Here is a 24,785-nt window from a genome sequence, read left to right as displayed (position 1 = left end):
ACACTATAAAGCAGGTTTTTGTCTCTAAACATCTGGCGTGGTGAAATTTCTAACACGTTTAGAATCTCAGTCAGTGCACTGTAAGAACAGTCTTTTTTTCACCTCTGGATTACTATCAAAGGCGCCAGACTTTTTGGATAAAACTTGTCATATATATATACATATAAACCGGATTAAAAAAGGAGTGCCCACGTCAACTGTAGTAAATACGAGTCTAGAGGAGATCCAAGGTGCGGCAGGTCATAAGTTGTTCCGAAATAATATTAACAAAACGACTCCGAGTCTAGAATGGATATAGTCGCAGAGCCATAAAATCCCGATACAAATGAACAAGGAAATGACGCAATCGCTCTATAGTAGCCTCGTACGTCAGATCATATCGTTTCTTAGTCTTATAGTATTTGTAAGCACAACTCTAATAATATGTAATATGTAAATCAATATAGTTAATATGTTTGTAGGAATTCTTATACAGCTTGTAGCTGACACAGTAACTAATTTTACTTACTCAGAATACATGATTTAACGCGGCACTGTATTAATATCCCAGCTGATAAAGATAAGGAGAGGATTGCCCGGCATCACTGTGCCAAGTGCCAAGCCCACACTCCTTATCGCGGCTGAATGGCAAACTAAATCCAGATCCCAGGAGACAGAAAGCCTTGCAGTAAAGGTCTGCCCTTGGTGGCGGAGATGGTGAAACGGGCTGCCACATGGTACGTGAGGCATACGGTACGTTTCTTGGCACCTGCCCAGGTCCTGTCGTGATTCTGTGATCTCAGTTAGTGTGTTTGTGAACTGCTGGGAACTCCGGGTAGACTGTGAAGATTACACTAATTTAAATCACCCTGGAAACCTTTGTTTTCTGGCAGGCGAATCAGTGGAAATGACTAGGAAATTAAAAAATGTCCGCACTTTCTCCGCGACAGGCCTGATAAGATAAAGGTAGATACCACCCGCATGCATGGGTGAAGCTATTTATCTTTAACCTAGAAAGGGTGTGCGTGTGTAGACTATAAGCGACTTAATGCGAGCTACAACGTTACTTCCACACCATGTGTTAGTAATAGTATCACCCGCCTTTGTACTGCTTCACCCTGCACGCTGTTGGTTTTCTGGCACACTGACGTGTCGTCCTCCCATTGGCCAATAACTCCGATTAGAGGTGGGCCGGGGTGGAGAGGAGAGAGCGAGGAATACTCCCTTTAAATAGCTTTATTCGATCCTTGGTAATTAAACTCACGCTACATATTTCAACTCCACGCAACGGGCCACAGCGAAAATTTACTTCTCTATTGATCATGTTGCGATTTGCTTCCGTTTTGTTATTTGCCCTAGTTGCACGAAGGACATTTCTGGCACCAATTCCGGATGGTTCCATCACAAATCTTGACCCTGACATGGTCGACATGGAGATGATCGAAGGAGAGATGCCAGAAGAAGAGAGGAGGATGATATTGGAGCAGATCACTGGGCTTACAGACGATGATTTAGACGTCAATTTTGATGAAGCTATTGAGGACCAAACTTTGGTGGTACGTTGCTTTTACTTGTTTTTTAGATAGTTACTGCTTGACTTCTGGTTAATTCTTTAAATAATTTATAAATTATTCTATCATTTTTAATTTTATTGTCTTGATTCGATTTCTTTCCGTTAGAATATAACTTTATCCTACTTATAATGGCCTATACAAGATAAAATATTTTTCCATAAATTTCAAGGCTAAAGATCAAGTGACTTTGTCTTTAATTTTGTTAAATTTAATTTTATTAACTATGTTTCGTGCTAATGCTATACATATATAATCGTTAAATATAATATTTACCGAAAACAAACTCTGTGCGTAAACCTCATCCTAAATCCAGCTCTTTCGATAGAATCATTCAATTCAGTTTCAGCAAATCTGCAGTTCTAAATTATCCGAAATTCTTTAATTTTTACTGTTCATATTATTATGGCAGACATTGCATGTCGAGACAGCCACGTCCACAGTACGATACTAATGCACTCTAACATTGTGAATTATATTATAAGCTCACGGCAGTCCGATATAACATAATCATTTTTCAGGCAAAAGAAGGAGAGGTCGAATATAATACGGGTGACAAAGTGCTACATTCAAGTCGAAAGAACGGCAGAACACGATTAAAGATCAAGTTGGATCCGTCTCTAACTAACGATACTAAAGTTGGCTTAAATACTAACATGAATGGTAAGATTAAGTTGTTATTGTTGATGATAATCTCTATGGACAACGTGCATATTTGATATACATAATGCATGTTTCGATTTAAACAACTATGCGTAACATCTATTAACTTCTATAACATTTCTTGAGCCGAGTTTCTATCTATCTATCAATGACCAATCTTCTGAATATTTGAAAGTTTATCTATGATATATGTCATTCATAAACTTTTATGTTTAGATGAAATATGAACGAGAAAAGTACCCATAATATTTACCGGAAACACCTCTCAGGCAAAAAGGCTGAACTGTCGTTATCTCATGGCTTACAGAAGACGATAGCAAGGTTCCACGTCAATAATTTCGGTACCCTACCCAACGGCCGTCCGATAGGAATACATCGTTTAACTCACACTTCCGTGAGACATAAACATGTGCCTTTAAAGGAAGGCGAGAAAGCAGTGAGAATCAGATACTACAAGGGGCGAGCCTATCACAGGGTTAGTTGACAATTTGCATTTTCTCTCAGATGACTTAACCGTCAGAGAAATTCAAGGAATTTAAGTGATTTCACTTCTCTAGAATATCCCAAATTTCAACCAGCAGTAACGAATTATAAATTGCATAATGATCCCGGCGCTTAGCTCTAATCTTATGAGTGATGACTAATGTTCTATACGGTTTCGAAATTCTTAAACAATTTATTTCTGGAATGCCGAGATGTCTCGATTCCTCAGATCGTATTACTGAGTGGCTTTAACATGGTTTGGCCAGGCACACATACTGCAATCTCTTCCGCCTGCAACACACTGCGGTTGATTGGTTAACAGGTTAAGTGTTTAACTGTTGACACATATACTGTCACAGATTACAACTGCAGTAACACATTATGAAACTGTTACAGGGTGACGGTTCCACGTTGCGGAAGCACGTTCTTCACATCAGAACTCGACCTAGTCTCCTCGATAAACAGCATACACGAATCAATGTCACGATAGGGGACTTCAAGGAGGGCAAACAGTGAGTTATATTCTATATCACTACTATAAGTTAGTACTACTACCATTGCATTTTAAGCTTGTTTTTACCTTTTAGCTGTTTTTTACTTTGGGACCAGTCAACAGATTTTATAATATACTCAGAAACTTTATTTATTTTTGTTAGGTTTTTTTGGGTGAAAAATGGTCCATAGCTTTCAACGCTCCAGCTAGACTACAGTAGTGCAGTAATACTCTGGAACAGTCATGTTCCATGTCACTTCCTCAATCTAACTGTCAATAACACTTCGTCAAGTTAAGTTAGCGACATGACGACCAGGTCACACTCCCTAAAAACGCTTTTTAAATCTTGTTAAACTTAATAAATGAGGGGCAGTAAATATCAAGGGTTCGCCAAGGTGATGTTAATAAGAAAGTGTTGAGGCGTATTTTAGTTTTTAAATTTTGCAACTTGCAGATTAAGAGTCGTACCATATTAATGCTTCTAAAAGTCGCAAGATATACTACCGATATTCAATAATAATATTGATGATTTAATAAATTTTTGTTGCCTTGCCTAGCCTAGCTCGATATATTATACTAGTAGAGTTCAGCTCGGATATGATTAATCGCCGTCAGGACAATTTCAAGCCGATTTTTCTATGACATCAAATAGATCGTTAACCACAAAATATCTTAGAACAATATCATGACTCGAATTAACAGCTCATTTTACCAGATACATGAGCGTTGGAGGAATAGAGTTCCTGATGAGAGACGACTCTGCCCGTTACGAGCGATGTAAGAAGATGCCACACAGATGTAAGATAAACTACACTACCACCAGAAAAAGAATTAAGATCGCCGGCAAGGACATGTCCCAAAACATAAAAGATATGTATCCTTCTCTTTTGAGCGACAAATACAACAACCCCTTCCAGCGACCAGGCGAGAGGTTCATCCCTAAAGACGCTCCGTGAGTGCTGGAGACAGCGAGTGTCAACTCGGCCAAACCAGCGAGCACTGGTGAGCGAGATTGGGGTAATGCGATCCAATGAGAGACTACAGTCCGACTGTGGCCACAGTCATGAAGCGAGAAAAAGACAGTTTGAAACGCTGCGATTGAGGGATAATTTCAGTGATTGTTGTTTGTAAACCGTTGGTGTTATTTTTGTTGTAATATCTTATGGTTGAGGTAATTGAACTCAGACTTTATTTGAGATCGTATGTATGAATGGGATTGTTATGTATAACTATAAGTTTGACAAATTGACGACAGATTATCTTCAAGTTTCTAACTAACAAATCCACAATAAACAGAAACATCTTTCGTGGAACATATAATTTTAGTCTGCTCTGCAATTATTAAATATTCAGTTATTCAACCTGAATTCTATATCTACATTGTGATGTAGTATGTTCATATTTATTCATCATTCCCCTATGGCTGCATTTTTAATTCTTTAAAATGTACTCTCATCAAAGTCAACAGTGAATCGACAAATTATGACTAATGACTGGATATTAAAGAAATAAAAGTGCTCAGTATTTGTGGTTTTGATATAATTCAAAGCCACAGCGCAGATCCTAAGTCCGTTGAATACGCACATACAAAGCTTATATGTAGGCATGAATTTCAGAATTAGACAAATTCGTGGTAAACATATGCCCTTAAAAGGCATAATCACACCTGCACAATATTATGCCAGTTCTCTTTACTTCCCCTCTTTAAATCAAATAAATTATAGAAAGCTAAAAACATAGTTAGAAAAATACTTTCGAGAGTCGCACTGTAAATCCCCCGTTCAGTAAGAAATCTAGTTAGAGGTGGTCTTGAGATGGTTATTGGAGGACGAGACCCACTTGTGAGGGTTCTATATTGGGACACACCCAGTTAAATATGTAGTAGTGAAGGTTACCGTCACCCATACCAAACTTAAGATCCTCCAGAATGGGCTTGTTCTGCGGAGGAGTAAAATGGTTAGGGTATTAGTTATGTTTTAGCTGAAGGAGAGGATATAGAAATTATAAAAAGATCAAATAAGCGATTCTTTTCAAGTCTCAAATCACGTCTTCTGTTTAAGTATTTAGCCGTCTCCTTCTTGGGAGCCATAGTTATAAGTTTATAAATATAAATCGTTGTCTAGACAGTTTTCAAACCTCCATCAGATCTAGAGCATTGAATACGTCAAAGTTGTTTTTCTTAGCCATAATAAGGGTATCGTACATAAGATCTTTCAGTGACAAACTTCCTGCAATAAAGGTAAGTAAGTTTCAAGGTCTTAAATATTCAAAATATTCCGGAAATGTGTACAAATCATCTACATTTGAACTGAACCGGTAAAAATATGTTTCACAATGAAAGAAATCTTCCAAGAAATGAAATTGTTTCCTGAAGAAATGAATTTGTGTCACATACCGTTAAAGTAGTAGAAACAGTAGGCTGCGAACAGACTTTTATACTGTGGGTGGTTCATGATCGTTGAGGACAGGGAATAGAAGCTGACAAAGTCCGTGACATCCCCGTTGGGCGTCTGAAATATTTCCTGTTTATTCAACTGTTCACAACAGATTTAGTTTCCACAAACAAAACATCCACATTCCTCCAAATACAGATTAAATTCCAGAGCTATTTTGATTATTTTACCCTAAGGAAATACGGGGGTAGACCACTTGATGATCATTAGGTTTGGTAGAATTTGTCAAGATGTACTTGACACCTAGGATTCTGACACCTAGCCTAACTTCAAAGGCCAAAGCCGTAAGACGGGACAGCAGCCAGCAGCCAGATCTAATTTTAGCAATGATTATTGTGGATTTGTTTGTCTGACTGATGGTCTGTATAGCTACTGAAACCTTATTTATAAACACAACCTCCCCTCTCCTCCCTAATCTTCAACTATTATCTGTACTATCGGCTGAGGGTGTAGCTCCGTATTTTATCTTCATATTCATGAAATATGTAGATGTTTTGCATAAGGTATCTTCATTGCATGGCTTAACAGGAGCGTCTAGCAATATTTAATAATATGTTGTCGACACAATATATTAGGATACTCCGGGCTCCGGCATTGAATGTCTACATCCAATCTCTCTTGTCGACATTCAGTCTGGTTACTTATAGGACATGTCCCATGACTAGGTTGGTAGGTATGTGGTATTCGACAACGAATCAGGAATTTACAATGGTTATGTCACGAAGGAAATACCGTAGAAGTGTGGCCTTATAACAGTTAAAATATATCTACTACAGTGATCTATTTGTCGAATTTTAAAATATGTTTAATAATGTTTATTGTTTACTTAGATCATCAACACTTTTAAGATTACTAGCCGCAAGAAGCCATTACCATAATTGAGAGTAGTTTGTGCCAAGAATGTTTGGGGCACATTTGTCCTGAAGCCAACAATCTCAAACACAGATCAACCTGTGCACGAATGATAGCCATTAATTAGAAAAAAGATTTAATAATTGTTCGGCAGAATTCTGTAATTAGACCATTTTCGAGAAAACTTTTGAACCATTAAAAGCAAACAGACCTGCTACCAATTTATATATGACCCAGTTCAACTTTATTCTTCTCCAAGTTTTAAATAAAATTTGAAAAAGTTTTAAAAAAACAGTATTAAAAAGAATCTTAATTCTCGAGAGTCGCACATAAATCCAACCCTTAGTAAAGTAAATGAAAGTTAAGGTGGTCTTGAGATGTTTATTGGGGGACGAGAACCACATATGATATGTTCTATATTGGGTAGACAAAAAAGTTTATATTGTGTAGTGCGGGTTGAGGGGGTCAACAATACCAAAGTAAGACCCCAAAAGAAGGTATTCTGAAGAGAGGAGTAAAATAGGGGTTAGGGTATATTTATATGTTTTAGTTTTAACCGGAATTTTATCAAATTAAAAAAGAATCAAACATAACCCCCGGGGATTTTTCTAAGTCGTTAAATCAGGTGCTGCTCTGTTTAAGTACTTTACCCGGGGGTCCCTCCTTTTTTGGGAGGAAGGGGGTTAAAGATTGGATTAACAAAATCCGGTTGGGTTCTGGAACAGTTTTTCCATAGATTCTAGCAATGATATCAAAGTTGTCTTTCTAGCCTAAAAAGGGTATTACATAAATTTTTCATGAAAACTCCTAGTTAAACCGGTTAGTAAGCTTGAAACGGTCGTTCAATATTAAAATATTCCCGGTGTAGTTTAAATCACTACTTGCTAAGGTAAAATATGCTTACACAAAGGGGATAGAAATTTTTAACAAGAGGATGAAATTAGTTTCCTGAAGAAAGAATTTTTTGGTCACAATTACCGGAATACGTATTAGAAAATCGATACAGCTTTAAATACATTTGTTCAGATTTGCGTTCAGGGAAGAACAAGAACAAAGTTCCTGGACATATGACTTATGGTTAAAATATGGTGAGCAACCTCAACTGAAGATTTAGTAAATCCCAGCAGTAAAATATCCAACCTGATTTGAATAAGAATGAACTTCACAACAATATTGATTGAAGGATTAAATCCCCTTTAAGGGAAATAGGGGGTAACTCTTGATGATCTTTTGTTTGTGCCAATTTGTCAAATTCCACCTAATAACTGGTCTTCCTAGTGCCAACCCTTCAAAGTCCAAAGCCGTAAAACGGGAAGCAGCCGCAGGCCATTACTCAAAAATTTTTAAAGCAATGATTATTTGGATTTGAAATAATTTGACTGATGGTCAGTAACAAAGCTATGTAAAGCTTATTACATAAAACAAATCCACCCCTTCTACCTCGCAAATTTCAAAGTCATTTCTGTCTATCGGATAAGGGTGTACCTGCCGTAAAGCCATCTCTCCAGCCCAATATGTAGAGTTTTCCCCAAAGAAGCCCACTTTCAGGCCCTTAACAGGAGACCCTGTCCCAATTAAGGAATTTTCGACACAATAATTTTTAGTGATACTCCAGCCATCAGGAATGGACCCGTATCATCGAACCCTTGTGAATTCAGTCTGGACCTATAGGAACATGTCCCATACTAGTTGGTAGGTATTGGTATTCGAAACGATAATTTACATGAAAGAGTTATGTCACAAGGAAGGTACCGCACAGAGGTGGCCAATAACAGTTTAAAATATATCTCAAGGGATCTTTGTCGAAAGGTGATAAAACATGTTTAACAATGAATTGTTTATTTTAGACCACCCAAACATTTTAAAAGATGACTGCCGCTCAACTAAGCCTTTAAAACCATATTGAAAAGCTAGATGTGGCAAGAATGTTGTCATTACCTGAACCAACATATCCATAAGTGGATCACAAATACCTGTGCAAAGCAAACGTACGATCGCATTCCAGTGTTAAGAACTAAAAACGTCTCAGCAGGGGCTTAAGATTGTTTCGGCGCAGGATAAGTTACAGGGTACAGTTTACCACTGTTATTCTAACAAGGAAGACGCACTGTTCCTCTTTATGAAAAATATGCTGATGCCTTAACTCATCAAAAATTGGACTGCCACCAAAGCACCCAGACCCCAAAGCTTCCCTTTCAGTATCAGTAAATGGCCAATTTTTAGAGATTAAATTTGAAAATTCTCTTTTGTCAAGACAAAGACCATTTATCTTACAAAAGGTCTAATAATTCCATCGAAATTTTCAGGGACTTTTATTTATCAAACACCTACTTGGTCCCAAACTAAAGAAAAACGTTTTCCAACGCAACGGAATCCTTTTAGCGAAAATAGCCATTTCTTATAATGCTTACATCTTTAAAACATCAGTTATATAAATTGTTGCATGCTGCGGGAAATGGCGAAGTCATACATATAGCTAGGAAAGTTAAACGAAAGTAAGAGTTATTGCATTTAGACTGAACGCCAGAAATAATGGGCAGTAGGAGGTGAGTAAGTACATCTTATACACTTGAATTTCATGGCTTTCCCCAATTTATATTGCTGCCTGAAAAAAACGATGGAAAAGCAACCAATAAGCTCCCGCGGGGCAATACTATAAAACTCGTTTGGAGTGAAAGGGCACAGATGGTGGTGCTTCTCCCAAAGAAATTAACGTCATTTTGGCCTAAACGCCGCAACCTTGAATTCCCGCACGGACTCCGCGGAACACCGCAAACAACCTCACTCTTGAATGGTTTTAAAAAGGACCCGTGGAGTGAAAGGGAGTTTTGATTTTTAACAAAAACCTTAGGTATTTCAAGAAATAAGGTGGGCGATCTAGATTGCAACTATATATCATGTCTGGCACCGCCTGGGTCCTTTTCATCCATGCACCAAATAAACGGTTAGCCCTAGACGTGACAGGGTAGTTCGGAAGACTTATGATACATCAGTTGGTACGAAGAGAAGATGGCCCGTTTTGCAGGCCCGTCTGTTGGTTACATTTATTTATATGATTATTAACACCAATAAATTCTTCATTCTTATTATTTCCCTAAAATGACTCAAGTCCTTAAAACGAAACCACCTAACTTTATTTCTGAGGAAATGTGCTTTCAAGGTCAAAGAAACACCTTTTTTTTCAGAAACAGACCAGTTGGTTGATGGTTCGGCCACCAAATTTACGATTCAATCAGAATTATCATAACACAAAACGTTAGAGATAAATCTATACTCCACACTTCATCCGATTTAGCTGATACTGATAATATATCATGGACAAGAAATAAAACTGATAGCGAGTGGAGTAGGAAATAATTCTCCATAACATAGTTTAACTCCAGCTCAAATGGTATATCTTGTAGTAGTCAATCATAGCTATAAGCTATATAGTTCAAGTGAGTTCACATTTAATTCTGACTGTTAAGACTCCCAGTATTTAAGTACTTGAATGCTGAGAGACTTATTCTACAATTAAACTGATTAGCCTCTGAGAATTAAAACCAAAAATCTTTACGGTTTTGGAACGAGCCAATCTCGTTAAGTTACCATTCATACTGTGAGGTGATGGTTAAACAAAATATAATTCTTCGATACTTTGTACTGTTCAGGCCGCTAAATGAATAGTCTTAAAACGAAACCACCTAACTTACTTTGACAATTTAAAATCATATTTCATGTTAATTGAAAGTCTAGACATTCGTAAGTTATAAATTTTACCCCTACTCATATAATTGGACGAAGGTACGGGGTTGATTATTTAAAAAGTAACTCGTGGCCAGAATCCGGATTGTTGGATCACTCTGTATTGATAAATACACATCGTGTCTATTGACTATCACGTCGTTAGCTAAGGCAATATCTAACAATAGATACAATCGTAAGGTTCATTAGATTAACTTGTAAACTTGTAACTGCGACATACAGATATATTGTCGCATACAGATATATTGTCACATACAGATATATTGACACACACAGATATGAGATATATAGTCGCATACAGATCTAAATAGACACATACTGATTGTTCAACTTCTGGAATTGAACTTTTAAGGATTAGGTTAGCATTAGTATAGTTATATAATTATCTAGATTGAATGAATAGATCAGGAATGCGCGATCTCCACTACTGGGATCGCCTGTCTATCTATCTCTGATGTCTCTTCAACGAAGGCGGTAGCGATTCATCATTCTCCATACGTGGAAAATCCTCCACGGAAAGACCAGCAACGATCTGAACGTTCTATTCATTTCACGCCCAATACAAGACTTGGAAACCTTGCAGTAATTCCATCAAAACGTAAAACCAGTTCAACAGCAAACCTCACCTTGTTTGACAACTCATTTGCAGTTCAGGGACCTAAATTGTGGAATGCAATCCCCTACCATCTAAATGTCATTCAAGATTTGAAGTACTTCAAAGATAAGCTCACAAAGTTCATGTTGTCTCTCCCTGATAAGCCGCCGATCAGGGGATATACTCCTCCAAATACGAACTCTCTGCTGTGCTGGCGCAACGAGCGAGACTTTACTTCGCTATGGGGTGGTCAGAAGATGTGATGGCCCCGTCAAGTCTTGACGAAACTCAACATAGGTAGGTAGGTAGGTCAGGTAAATGAACGAATGAAAGAAGGAAGATTAACCTAATAATATTGTTCATTATAGATACTAGAAAGGTCTGAACAACAGATTTTATTGATTTATTATTGTTATTCGCTTATCGTATTATATTTTTAGAGTTATTCTTCGGACATTGAATAATTATGACTATGAGCTATATAGCCGGGTAAGAGAATCGTCTCACATTTGAACTGAACAGCTGCAGTTTCTAAAAAATATATTAAATTAAGATTTACTTAATTAAATAACGAAGATTGATTTATAAAACTTAATCTCATATTCATACATTTTCACTTGGTTACGATTAAAAGCCCAATTTGCTGACGCCCTTTCACACTAGAACCCGCAAGAACATGATCAAAATAGGATTTACTGTGATGGTGTTGGTAATGAAGTGCACTTTTCAAACCAGCATAAAGATTCTGGACACACCAGATTGTTCAGGTATCAGCAGACACGACGACAATGGCTGGTATTACATGACAAATGATAAAGTGTACAAACAAGTTGACATGAGCGGATGTAACTTTGTTTCAGAGCCTGTTGTTACAGTAACAACAAGAGATGTCTACAATACAAATAATTTGATGTGTCCTGCGTTCATCACCGAGGAACGGAACAAAAGTTCCTTTTATGTTCTGTCAGTTCAGGAGATATCAACGAAAGAGGCGAAAGAAAGACGGTGCGATATACACTGGATAGCGACTGGTTTCAATTGTTAGTAACTATCAATCATAAAGTCAAGTGGTTATGGTTTTTCTAGATTAAATTCTGGGTATTTTCTTTGTTTACTATAAATTGATTAATTGAAATAATCCCGCACAGAGGGTGGAAATCTTCAGACCATTTCAAACTTAAAATTAACTATCCGTCCTCAATTGAATTCGGTACAATTTGACGACTGATTTACCCCTTAAATAAAAATATCGTCTAACAATCGATCATACGGAGACTGTTGTCAAGATTTTGGTTGTCATAAATATCATGGAGTAAGGAACGAGACCATATCACCTGAGAATACTAGATCTATGAAGTGATTTTAATTGAAGGGCTACTTTAGAACTCTCAAAACAACCAATTCATGATTACCTAAAAAATCTTCACAAAAACTTACTTACCGGTAAAAATATAATTTCAAGCCAATTTTTGACAATAAAGACCACTTGGCCTTTATTCAAGATCTGTTTATTATAAACCATGATAGCAATGGTCGTATTCCTTTCAGCTATAGTATTCCTTTTAGCGATAGTCAGAGGAACCCAATAAACCCAGATATGCAACTGAGCTAAATCCTTCCTTAAGACAACAAATGCAAAATTAGAAGATTTATATGTGCACATGGTCAAGCACTTAGCACATTAAAAGGGCTAAAAGACACTGAACAGTATACAGCTGTTGAGTATCAGTAAGATGAAAAACAATTCATCTACCCTCTCAGTTAATTCTGGTGTCCCCCAGGGCTCTATTCTTGGTCCCTTACTTTTTGTATTGTTTATCAATGATATTCCTCTTGGCCTTTCGGATAATACTGATATTGTTTTGTATGCCGATGATACAAAAATCTGGCGTAAAATACATTCATCTTCTGATAATACTAATTTACAAATGGATATAGACTATCTCTCTGACTGGGCACTAAGAAACAAAATGCGATTCCATCCAGCAAAATGTAAAGTGCTTATTGTTTCAGGAAAACCATCTTTATCTCCTCCATTCGCATATAATCTTGATGGCTCTCCTCTTGTGTATGTAGAGTTAGAAAAAGATCTTGGAGTCGATGTTACTCCTAAGCTAAGTTGGAATAGTCAGTGCGACAGAATTTATACTAAGGCCTGCCAACAACTTGGTATGGTCAGAAGAGATGGCCATATTGTCATTGATCTAAGGTTTTTTTTTTACATATTTGATATATTTACAGATCTGGCTTGACAAAAATTTTCAGAAAAAAATCATGTTCGCGGGAAGCAAAATCCGATGAGTTTTTTAGGGGGGAGGGGGTAGGGGTATTGAAGGGGGGGTTGGGAAGGGTTGTCACATGACGAGAAATTTTTTGCAAAAATTAAACAATCTTATTTGTTGATATTATTCACCCCTGTTGCCTAGAGTGGTGGGTCTGCACTTGAGAAGAGTGGGACTGGCCGCTAGAATGATGGGTCAGCAATCTAGAAGTGGGTCAGGCAACCAGAATGGTGGGTCTGCAACTAGAAGTGGGTCTGGCAACCGAATGATGGGTCTGTACCCTTAAAGAGTGGTCTGACAACCAGAGTGGTGGGTGTGCACTTGAGAATAGTGGGTCTGGCAGCTAGAATGGTGGGTCTGCCATCTAGAAGTTGTCTAGCAACCAGAATTGTGGATCAGCATTCGAGAATAATGAGTCTTCACTCTAAAAGAGTGGGTCTGACAACCAGAATGGTGGGTCTGCACTTGAGAAGAGTGGGTCTGGTGGCTGGAATGGTGGGGTCTGCAATCTAGAAGTTGGTCTAGCAACAGAATTGTGGATCGCATTCGAGAATAATGAGTCTTCACTCTAGAAGAGTGGGTCCGGCAACCAAGTGGTGGGGTCTGCACTTGAGAAGCGTGGGTCAGGGCCGCTAAATGGTGAGTCGCCCCCCTTTAAAGTGGGTTGACAACCAGAGTGGTGGGTCTGGGCTTGAGAAGAGTGGGTCTGGCAGCTGGAATGGTGGGTCTGCAATCTAGAAGTTGGTTTTGGCAACCAGTAGGTGGGTGTACGTACTCCTTGAAGAGTGGGTCTGACAACCCGAGTGGGTGGGGTCATGGACGTTGAGAAGAGTGGGGGGGTCTGGCAGCTGTAAGGTGGAGGACTGGCAATCTAGAAGTTGGGTCATGGCAAACCAGAATGGTGGGTGTAGCGTACACCATGAAGAGTAAGTCTGACAACCAGAGTGGTGGGTCTGCACCCTTGAAGAGTTGGGTCCGGACAACCAGGGTGGTAGGTCTACACTTGAGAGAGTTGGTCTGGCAGCCTAGAATGGTGGGGTCTGCGATCTAAAAGTGGGTCTTGCAACCAGAAGTGTGGGTTCGCATTCTTGAAGAGTGGGTCCAGTGACAACCAGTGTGGTGGGTCTGCACTTGAGAAGAGGGGTGGGTCTGGCAGCTAGAATGGTGGGTATGCAAGCAGAGAAGTGGGTCTGGGCAGTTAGAATGGTGGGTCTGCAATCTAGACGTGGGTCTGGCAACATGAATGGTGGGTCTGCACCTTAGGCTTAAAGAGTGGGTCTGACAACCAGGAGTGGTAGATCTGCACTTTGAGAAGAGTGGGGTCCTGGCAGCTGGAATGGTGGGTCTGCAATCTAGAAGTTGGTCTGGCAACCAGAATGGTGGGTCTGCAGTCCTGCACCCTTGAAGAGTGGGTCTGACAACCAAGTGGTAGATCTGCACTTGAGAAGAGTGGGTCTGGCAAGCTGGAATGGTGGGTCTGCAATCTATAAGTGGGGTCTCGGCAACCAGAACGGTGGGTCTGCAGTCTGCACCTTGAAGAGTGGGTCTGACCTACCAGAGTGGTAGATCTGCACTTGAGAGAGTGGGTCAGTGCAGCTGGAATGGTGGGTCTGCAATCTAGAAGTTTGGTTCTGGCAACCAAATGGTGGGTGTACGTACACCCTTGAAGAGTGGGTCTGACAACCCGGAGTGGTGGGTCTGGACTTGAGAAGAGTGGGGTCTGGCAGCTGGAATGGCGGGTCTGCAATCTAGAAGTTGGTCCTGCAACCAGAATGGGGGTGTACGTACACCCTTGAAGAGTGGTCTGACAACCAGAGTGGTGGGTCTGGACTTGAGAAGAGTGGGTCTGGCAGCTGGAATGGTGGATTTTCGCCCTAGAAGGGTGAGGTCTGGAAACCAGAAAGGTGGGACTACAATCTGGAATAGAGGGTTCTGGCAACCAGAATTGCGGGTCTGCATTCTAGAATAGTGGATCTTCACTCTAGAAGAGTGGGCCCTGGCAACCAGAATGGTAAGGTCTACACTCTGTCAACCAGATTTGGGGGTCTATAAACCTAGAATATTAGGCGCTATGGCTACCAGAATTGTGGGTTGGGACAACCCGAATGGTGGGTCTTCACTCTAGAATAATAGGTCTGGTGGGTCTACACTATAGAAGATTGGTCTGGCAACTAGATTGGTGTGTCTGCATCCTATAAGAGTGGGGTCTGGAAACCAGAATAGTGGGTCCTGCAATCAAGGGAATCAAGATGAGTGAGTCTGGCAATCAGAATGGTGGGTCTGCACCTTAGGGGTAGTGGGTCTGGAAACAAAATGGTGGGTCAGAATCTTGATAGTGTGTCTTCACTCTAACTAAGAGTGGGTCTGGCAACAAGAATGGTGGGTAAGAATTCTAGAATAGTGGGTCTTCACTCTAGAAGAGTGGGGTCTGGCAACCAGAATGTAAGTCTACACTCTGTCAGTGTCAACCAGAATTGGGGGTCTAAACTAGAATATAGGATATATGGCAACCAGAATTGTGCGTCTGAAGTCTAGAGTCTAGAATAGTGGTCCGGCAACCCGAAAGGTGGGTCTTCACTCAAGAACAGTGGGGTCAGGGCAAATCGGAATGGTTGCGTATTCACCTCTAGAAGAGTGGGGTGGCCAACCAGAATGGTGTTGGTCTTCGCCTTAGAAGAGTGGGTCTGGCAACCAGAATGGTGGGTCTGCATTTTAGAATAGTGGGTCTTGACTCTATACCTACTGGAAGAGTGGGTCTCCTCTCTAGAAGAGTGAATCTGGCAACCAGAATTGGGGGTCTATGAACTAGAATATAGGAGATATGACAACCAGAATTGTGGGTCTGGACTCTAGAATAGTGGGTCTGGCAACCAAAATGTTGAGTCTGCACTTTAATAGAGTGGGTCTGGCAACTAGAATGCAGACACGTAGTCAAGGGGAAGACCCCCGGAAAAAAATTGAACCCCAAAAAAAATAAGCCCCGTAGTCCCCATGGTCGCCTGTAAGTGGGCTGTGTTTATGACTGTTTGTTTAAACGACACGACAGGCAATCGACTTTAGCATTTCGTAAATTATTCCCAAATCCCACTATACAATATGTACTTATTCCATTCAATTTGACAAGTACTGAGCTCCCCCTAGCCCCCAACTTTGTATTATTGTGATGTTCTGAATTTACAATTTCTAATGCCAAATGTCGTCTGAAACACCCTATTTCTCAAAAATTTCCGGGGGGCTGCACCCCCAACTTTGTATATCGCCGTCCTACAAATTCTTGGGGGCTGCGCCCTCCCCCCCCCCCCCCCCCCCAGTCCCCCAACTTTATATTATTGTGATGTCTGATTATTACTGCGCCCCCCCAGCCCACCAACCTTGTATTATTGTAATGTCTGATTATTGCTGTCCCACAAATGTCGTCTGGAACACCCTATTTCTCAAAAGTTTTTGAAAGGCCCCGGGGGCGTGCCCGCCCCCCCAACTTTGTTTTTTTTGTGAGTCGATTAAAATTTTTTGTCCCCACAAATTTTTTTTAAGCCCAAAATTTTTCTAAAACACAAATTTTCAAAAATTTTTTTATTGGGTGGCCCCCCCCCCGCCAAAAACTTTAAATTTTTTGTGTGTTAGGTTTTTTCTGCCCCACTAATTTTTTAATGCCTATGTGTTGAAACACCTATTTTTCAAAAAATTTCCGGGGGGTGCGCCCCCCGCCCCCCCAAATTTGTATTATTTTTGGGGTCTGATTATTCTGTCCCCAACCCTTTTTAATGCAAAATGTCGTCAAAAACAATTATTTTAAAAAAATTTTTTGGGGGGCTGCGCCCCCCCGGCCCCCCCTTTTTATTATTGTGTGTTGATTTTCTGTCCCCCAAAAATTTTTTGCCAAAAACCGTTTAAAATCACATATTTTCAAAAATTTTTGGGGGGTTTGCTCCCCAGCCCCCCAATTTTTTTATTTAATTATGATTATTGTGTCCCAAAAATTTTTTAAGCCAAATGTCTCTGAATAACCCTATTTCTCAAAAATTTTCCCGGGGGGGTTTCCCCCCCGGGCCCCCCAAAATTGATTATTGTAAAGTTATTATTTTTGTCCTCAAAAAATGTGTCTGGAAAACCCCATTTTCAAAAATTTTCCCAAGGCCCGGTGCGCCCCGTTAGCCCTCCCCAATTTGAATATTTTGAAGTTGTTTTAAAAAACTTACAAATTTTTTAATGCCAAATGGTTTAAAAAAATAATTTCTCAAAAATTTTTGGGGGTGGCTTCCCCTCCCTAGCCCAACCCAAAGGGTTGCCCCCGGTAGTTGTGTGGGCTAGTGCCCAAAACGAAAAAATTAATTTTAAATGAAACGGAACCCCCATTAGAAGTTACAGATTAAAAATAATTGGGAGGCAAAATGGGGATCGGGGTTGGGGGAAAAATGCGCAAAATTTGGCCCCTGGTCGAGTGGGTCTGCCTAAAATTCACAGATTCTAGCTATGTGTCTGAGACATTGGAAAAAAAAAAACCTTACATTGATCAGAAACGTCGCCGGGCGCTTTACCTCTCCCTGGTTCGTAGCCAATTCGAAAATTGTTCCATAATATGGCGCCCTTGTAAATAAATCACTTAGTGATAAATTAGAAAGTCTCCAAAAGAGAGCTATTAAATGGATTCTGTCTGAAGAGGGGCCGCAGTTATCCACCTGAGCAATATGTCAAAAGTGCAAGCTTGTCGACATTCTCCCTTTGTCTCAAAAGTTTGACTTGAATGATCTTATTTTTTTCCACAAAGTTCTTAACAATTTAATTCCTGTATCGCTGCCTCACTATCTCTCTTTATATCAGGGCACTTCTCGACTAAGACGTTGCCACCTCGACAGTCTGTCTATTGTGTCATCAATTTTACCTAAGTTAAGTCAGAATTCACACACCACAATGTACCTCAAATAGCCCACTGGCAAAATCATTTTTCTACAGAAACCATATACTGTGGAATGGGACTCCCTTTACAGGTAAGACAGATTGTGTCTACTAGTCTTTTCAAAGCTGAGGTCACTAAGCATCTATGGAAATGTTTATTGGATAGTGAAACAACAGTCTAGCCTAGTCTCTTTGCTCCCCATATTATTATTATTTTTGTTTTATTAATTTTTTATCTACCTTCCTATACTTTCAACATCATATTCACACTTCACCCGCACACCTTCTCACACATTAATGACCATTTCAGACCTGTATCTAATGTATCTGGAATTTGACGTATTGAAATACAAATTTTGACTCTATATCCACAGTTATTCACCATGGATTTGTTTGTTATTAAATAGTTTTTCATAAATTTTTGGATTTAGATTAATTCGATGTAATGGGTCCAAGTTACTGCGGACATAGTTCACTATGTGTTTACCGTGTTTGGGTGCCCATCATATTTTACAGATGGGGGCGATATTTTGAACGATTCTATTTTATATTCATCTATTGCTGTACTCTGTAAAATTTGAAAAGTATTTAATAAAAAAAAAAATTACAACACACCTGGACTTTAAAGCTTAGTAGACAGAAAACATTAAAACATAGTTCTAAGAATAAGGTAACATCAATGATATAATCATATTGTGAAGAGTAATATTAATAACGGAGATCCAGAGATTAACCTGACCTTTTCAGATGTTTTCATTTCCAACTTGGTCACAATCATAAGTACGATTTTCAAACTTCTTTAGCACAAGAACCTTCAGGAACGTGATGAAACTAGGATTTATTGTGATGTTGTTGGTAATGAAGTGTACTTTTCAGATAAACTTAAAGATTCTGGACACACCAGATGGAGTGGAATATCCTGAACCTTGTGCACTGATTTGTTCAGGCGTCAGCAGACACGACGATCCAAAAAATCTCTGGCATTACTTAGCAAACGGTAACATCTACAAAAAGGTTGACATGAAGGGGTGTAACTTTGTTTCAGAGCCTGTTGTTACAGTAACAACAAGATCAAAAGATGTCTACAATACAAATAATTATATGTGTCCTGCGTTCATTACCGAGGATCAGAGCAAAGATTCCTTTTATGCTCTTGGAGTTCAGCGAATTTCTCTATCTGATGCGAAAAAAGACGTGCGATATACACTGGATGGCAACTGGTTTCAATTGCTAGTAACTTTCAAGAAACTAGAATTCTTTATATCCTTGTTTAATTTGTTTCTTGCCATTCTTGGTGCTTTAAATTTTCGGGTATTTAAAAAAACGAAACGGCCCTCCCAACTATATTCTCTGAACCAAACAGGGCCCTTATAATTAGATACACCCAGAATGTTACTTAAATGTAAGAATATTATGGATAAAATAAGTGGAAGGAGAACGACAAATGGGAGAAAATTCTTACACATCAGTCTGGATTCCAGCCCAAGTCCCCTGGCCCTGCTTTATACTTTGTAGGCCTAAACTTAGTTAGTAACATTAAGCTGATCCGAGAGGCGAGAGATATTAAATTATTCTGAGCTATATTCGCCGAATTTACTTTAATTTATAGAAAAATAGAATGTTAATTTTGCACAAAAGTTAATCGACGCAAAGTCTTAGATTTGTTGCTTATAAATTGTTGCTAACCTGCATTTTTGTTCTTAGTGACGTCTGACGAGTGTTAAAATAATTAAGCTGTTTTGTGTCTGACAAGGTGGTGAAGAAATTTGAACATATAAAATAAAAATCGTACCTGACCAAATGTCAGACAAAAGGCACCTGCATTTTGGGACAATGATAATTGCCTCAATCCTCTATTGGAGCTAGCACCTGCTAATGATTAATATGAGCTTCGTTAAACGTGATTAAAGATAGCAGGGTAGACAGATGTACTCTGAGGATTTTTTAAGCTGCTCCTGAACATTTCAACTTGTCCGGTCTCCATAATCGTGAAGTAGAACGTGATGAAACTAGGATTTATTGTGATGGTGTTGGTAATAAAGTGCACTCTTCAAACCAACTTAAAGATTCTGGACACACCAGATGGAGAGAGACACCCTGATCCTTGTGCACTGATTTGTTCCGGCGTCAGCAGACACGACGATACAACACAGTCCTGGAGTTACATGGGCTGGCGGAATTGGAAACTTGGTAAACGAGTTGACGTGAGCGAATGTGGTTTTGTTTCTAACCCCGTTATAACAGCTACAACGAGAGTCAGTCATACTGGAAATGGGGAAAATTGTCCCTCGGTCACAACTGAACAGCTGTGGATGCCAAATCTATTCTATGCTATCTCGGTAGAGGAGTATACAGTTGAGGAGGCCAGTAAACAGTGTGATATACACTGGATAGCGACCGGTTATAATTGTTCTTGACTTTAAAGCAACTTGTGATGCTAAATATTGTGCTGTACTAACTTATGTTTCTTTATTTCATTTTTTTAATTTCAAATCTTGATCAATCCTAGACAGTACTTGTTCTAACGACAAAATATTGAATTAAAAATCATATAAAAGGATAATAAAATCGTAAAACATAAACCCCTCTTTTAACGTACCTCTACCACGTAGCTGTACACGATATCCTTCCTCGGTAGGAACCAATGTTCGAACTCCTCAATTGAGAACTGCTGATGGAGCTTGTACTTAGAGAGGTAATCATTGAGAGATTTGCAGGCTTTCTCCATGTGACGCTTCTCGAGAGGCTTGAACCCTGGAGTCCGTGGTGTCTGAAAAGAAGTGTGATTTGACATTGGTATCACTAAAACTGTAATATCATTCATCAAGGATAATAATTAATCGACTCATCCTGAACTTGTCTATTGAGATTTCCAAAAATATCCGTGTCACAAGATGGTTTGATTTCAAACGCGAAGAAAGGTATCAAGGCCATATAATATTGTTACTGTTGATGCGAGGTATGCCGTATGCCATGAATTGAAGAAGAACAAGAAGACCATACCAAAGCAGAGCTAACCTGAGCTTGTACATAAGTCATTACTATATGATGTAAAACCGTACACGCACAGACCAGCCGTGTGAATAACAGTCCTTACAAGAGTTCATAATTTGTAGGATTACAGAGTTATTAGGAGTAATCGAGGTGATGAGATGTTAACCGGGTGACTCGGTAGCACTGCAGTCAAATAGTATATTACACTCCGTGTAATATACTATTTATTTGTGAAGTTTCTTCTGTCTTTGCCGTGCACCGAATCAGTTGTAGTGATATTAGCTATTTAGCTAGTAAATTCTATAGAATTACTGGAATGAGTCACCATGGTCAGGATACCGATGTGTTCTCGTCGCCTGGTCATCCGCTTAATAATTTATCATATGAGAACAAATTATCAACAGAACCACAGGCTGAAACAACCTTTACGGGCAATCAGCAACATCAAATAGTGTCAGGAAAATTGCCACTCCATTTCCATCATGAAATGCCTTATCCTCCAGGTCAATCACCTGGTTCCCCTTACCCTCCTCCTTCGCCCTTCATGTCTTATCCTCCAGGTCAATCACCTGGTTCCCCTTACCCTCCTCCTTCGCCCTTCATGTCTGGCTCACCTTACCCCGGACCTCCCAGGGCTTCTTACACTCCATCGCAGCAATCAGGTCTCTCTTACCCATCCCCTTCACCTTACCTGGACCCAACACGTTTCTCTTACCCTCCAACATACTCCCCGTCAAGATCACCCGAACAAATGTTTCATCATCAACCAAATGAAGCTAACAACACAGCAACCCCACGAGTGAGGTTTCAGTCAGAAGAAGGATCAGCAGGGCAGGGGCCGGGTTACTACCCAATGGCAGGAGCAGGTGTAGCGCACCCACCAGCGGTCTACCCTCCTCCCCAACCAGGACCAGGGCCAGGAACAGCATACCCTCCAATCCAAGCAGCAGGTAATCCTGCTAACCATCCTGGGAACTTTACGAACAGATCCCACGATGGACAGAGAATTGCCAAGGCCATGGCATCCAGGGGATCAAACCCAGTCTGTCTGACATGTCCTCTCTGCAGTGAAGACATTGTGACACAAGTAACTCAAGAGCCTGGCACTCTGACCTGGATTGTCTGCTGCTTGCTTTTCTTGTTAACAGGATTTTGTTGCATTATCCCGTTCATGATCAAGGGGTGTAAGGAGACCATTCATAAATGTCCGAGGTGCGGATTAGTATTAAATAAATGATTTGAGACTTATCTTTAAATCAGTGCTTATATTTTAGCATATTGTATGTAATTTGATATGTTCTATCTTATTTTTACTTAATTCAAACAAAACATTTTAGACTGTATAAACAGTGTAAATATCTTTTAGAGAAGAAATTAACGGCGTAGTTTTATTCTAGCGAACTTTTCCTATTATTGCTTAGGGTAATTACCTTTCATTGAGCAATATATTTTATAAAAATTTTATTTCTAACGAAAAGTGCAATGGTCTATAGATCAAACCCTGAATTTAGTTCCCTCCCTTGTCAACGAGTGGCATTCTTACGTGAATAAATCAATTAGAGTAGACTTAAACGGAGGAAACCCAAAAGAAATGACCTTAGCGTTGTTTTCGTCCGCATTGCGAACATTCTATGAATGGGTGAAGACATGGGTACACCATTAGCGCAAACATTGCATTTTTAATTTTTCTGGTCCTCTTGGAGCCGTAGCTGATGAGGCATAAAGTCATATTTTTAACGGTCGATCATGAAGTCATGAACAGTGGACTCCGTTTTGCATTCGGCCGGCCGCGGCCATTCAAGCTCCACAAGCTGCTCGATCATTTGCGATTGCTAAATAAGCAATTTGTTTAAAGTACGTGCGCGCGCGCTTCTATTGCTAGTTTCAAATTCGACAAAACCTGCTTTGTGCATTAAAAGAGTGTTTGGATTTAGCGCCAGAAGAAAAGTTCGCGTATGCACATGTTGATAACTGTAACCTGTGACTAACCGTCAGTATCGTTATCTTACCTCAGGTAGTTTGTACAGCTTTATAGTTCGCTGCATAGTCATGTTCTTGCTCAGTGAAGCAAACTGGACGTTAATCAGCTTCTTTGGGTTCAGGGATCTATGCCAGTACCTGAATAAATGGTGAACTTAATAAACGCATCCATTTCTTTTTGAATTTGAGTGTTGTACAACTGCATCACATGCTCAATTTCTTGTCCATTTAACCTTAACTAGATTTTAATTGGCGAAGTAAAACTTGATTCAACTACTTTGAGTATGCAATTGCATCTACGTCCTACGAATCCATGTGTTTGTTGATAAACAAACAAATTTGACTTTGGTTGTTTCCTTCCACTCCGTATCACCCAGTTGTAGAGAAATTAACATAACCATTACCTGCAGGTAGCAATAGGTTTAGGCAGGACCACCCCAGCAGTATACACAGCCTGGAACACACCAGTAGCATTAACACGTCGTGTTATCTCTCTTATCAGCACCGGGGCTACACGCTTACTTCTCATCTTCTTGTGGACACACAGGAAGTTTATCTCAACTATGTGCTTTTCTTTGCCGTGTATCTACCAGACAAAGCGGTTTTATTCGTTTGTTATTCCTGTTTTATAGTATGAATTTTAATGATAAGAAAGTAAAATTATAGTTTAGTAAATTTGGGGATCTACACAAAGTATGCCAACCTCTATGGTAGCTGGGATAGCGCTGATAAAAGCCACAAGTTTCTTGTTAGTGCTGACCCTGACACCACAAGCCCACTCTTCCCTCCATCCTGGTGGCCTCAGTGCCCATTTCAGGAATGCAGCTGAGTAGTCAAATCTGAAACGGGAAAACTGTTATGATCGGTTAAAATCAACGGTGATATCCGGCAATGATTTAGGTAGCTAGAATTTCACACTTTCAAAAAAGAAAAAACTTAATCAAACCTGAACATATTATCATCATCTTCAACATAATTTTCGTTGAGTAGCTGGTATAACTCTGACTGCTGCTTCTCGTCGTTGAGATCTACGTTGCTCCATTCGAACCCTTTGATCAGAGAGAAAGGTTCCTGTCGTACTTCAGCCAGGGGCTTATCCTCTTCTATTGGACCATTCTTACCCTGGGGGAGAGTAACTCGTCTACAGTCTATAATTGTACAGTACACCTACATTCTACAAGTCATACATCCGTAGGTATCGTACATTCCAAACACTGGGATTATTACGATTAGTTAAGAAATCGCATACCAATTTAATGAGCTAACATTACCTCCGTGTCGGTGTGGAATGAAGGGACCGGCTGGGTGGACCAGAACTGATAGTTCCGATGTTTGGCCTCGTCTTCGCTCTTTGGTATAGACTTGTTATTTGTCTGCATTGTCATCAACTGTTGCCCCAACTTCTTAATCATTGCTTCCTCCTGAGCTTTGCTTGTTCCTAACGAACGATATAAATTAGTTTCACGATTAAAACTTTTATCAGTATTTCCATCTTACAGTTATAAAACTGCTCTCTTTCATTTACTCAAACTGAGTCTTAATTTAGTAACACTTTATGTAAGAGGCATGGAATAGAACAAGGGATACCACAAAGTAATTTATCTCATTCTGTGTGTAATTATTGTAGCAGATATCATTACCTTTCTTAGGCTGACCAGCATGACAGGATTCACTTGAACAACCGTTACAACCGCTTCCAGAGGCTTCATTCTCATTTTCCTCACCCGCCATTCTACACTTAACATTGACATTTTAGGGGTTAGAAATGTTCAAAACGTTGATAATAAGGTCCTTTGTGTC

The 24,785-nt window shown here is 39.6% G+C and overlaps 4 protein-coding genes across 4 annotated transcripts in view; 3 read left to right on the top strand and 1 right to left on the bottom strand.

Moving 5' to 3' along the window:
• LOC134825041 (uncharacterized) overlaps window positions 1-24,785 on the top strand; it is an 852,482-nt gene that overhangs the window by 344,404 nt on the left and 483,293 nt on the right. The window lies entirely within an intron of this gene.
• Window positions 1,172-4,609, top strand: LOC134825252 (uncharacterized). The gene is made up of 5 exons (XM_063837408.1): window positions 1,172-1,535; window positions 2,072-2,213; window positions 2,483-2,688; window positions 3,093-3,208; window positions 3,905-4,609. Exons 1-5 carry the CDS (start codon window positions 1,302-1,304, stop codon window positions 4,143-4,145), a joined length of 939 nt encoding a protein of 312 aa, XP_063693478.1. The 5' UTR covers window positions 1,172-1,301; the 3' UTR covers window positions 4,146-4,609.
• On the bottom strand, window positions 4,446-24,725 carry LOC134825116 (glycylpeptide N-tetradecanoyltransferase 1-like). Its single transcript, XM_063837258.1, has 10 exons — window positions 24,626-24,725; window positions 24,257-24,423; window positions 23,932-24,107; window positions 23,689-23,824; window positions 23,390-23,571; window positions 23,015-23,123; window positions 20,611-20,781; window positions 5,585-5,699; window positions 5,326-5,417; window positions 4,446-5,127 (listed from the first exon to the last, which is right to left on the bottom strand). The coding sequence occupies exons 1-10, from the start codon at window positions 24,714-24,716 to the stop codon at window positions 5,008-5,010; spliced, it is 1,359 nt and encodes a 452-aa protein (XP_063693328.1). The 5' UTR covers window positions 24,717-24,725; the 3' UTR covers window positions 4,446-5,007.
• Window positions 11,738-24,785, top strand: part of LOC134825090 (uncharacterized) — a 55,658-nt gene continuing 42,610 nt past the window's right edge. The window contains exon 1 of the mRNA XM_063837230.1: window positions 11,738-11,745. The gene's annotated coding sequence lies outside the window, so the exon portion shown is untranslated. The remainder of the gene's footprint in view (window positions 11,746-24,785) is intronic.

Source organism: Bolinopsis microptera, chromosome 1 (assembly GCF_026151205.1).
Source record: "Bolinopsis microptera isolate Bmic1 chromosome 1, MBARI_Bmic_1.0, whole genome shotgun sequence".
Taxonomy (NCBI): domain Eukaryota; kingdom Metazoa; phylum Ctenophora; class Tentaculata; order Lobata; family Bolinopsidae; genus Bolinopsis; species Bolinopsis microptera.
This window is presented reverse-complemented; position numbering and strand designations above follow the sequence as displayed.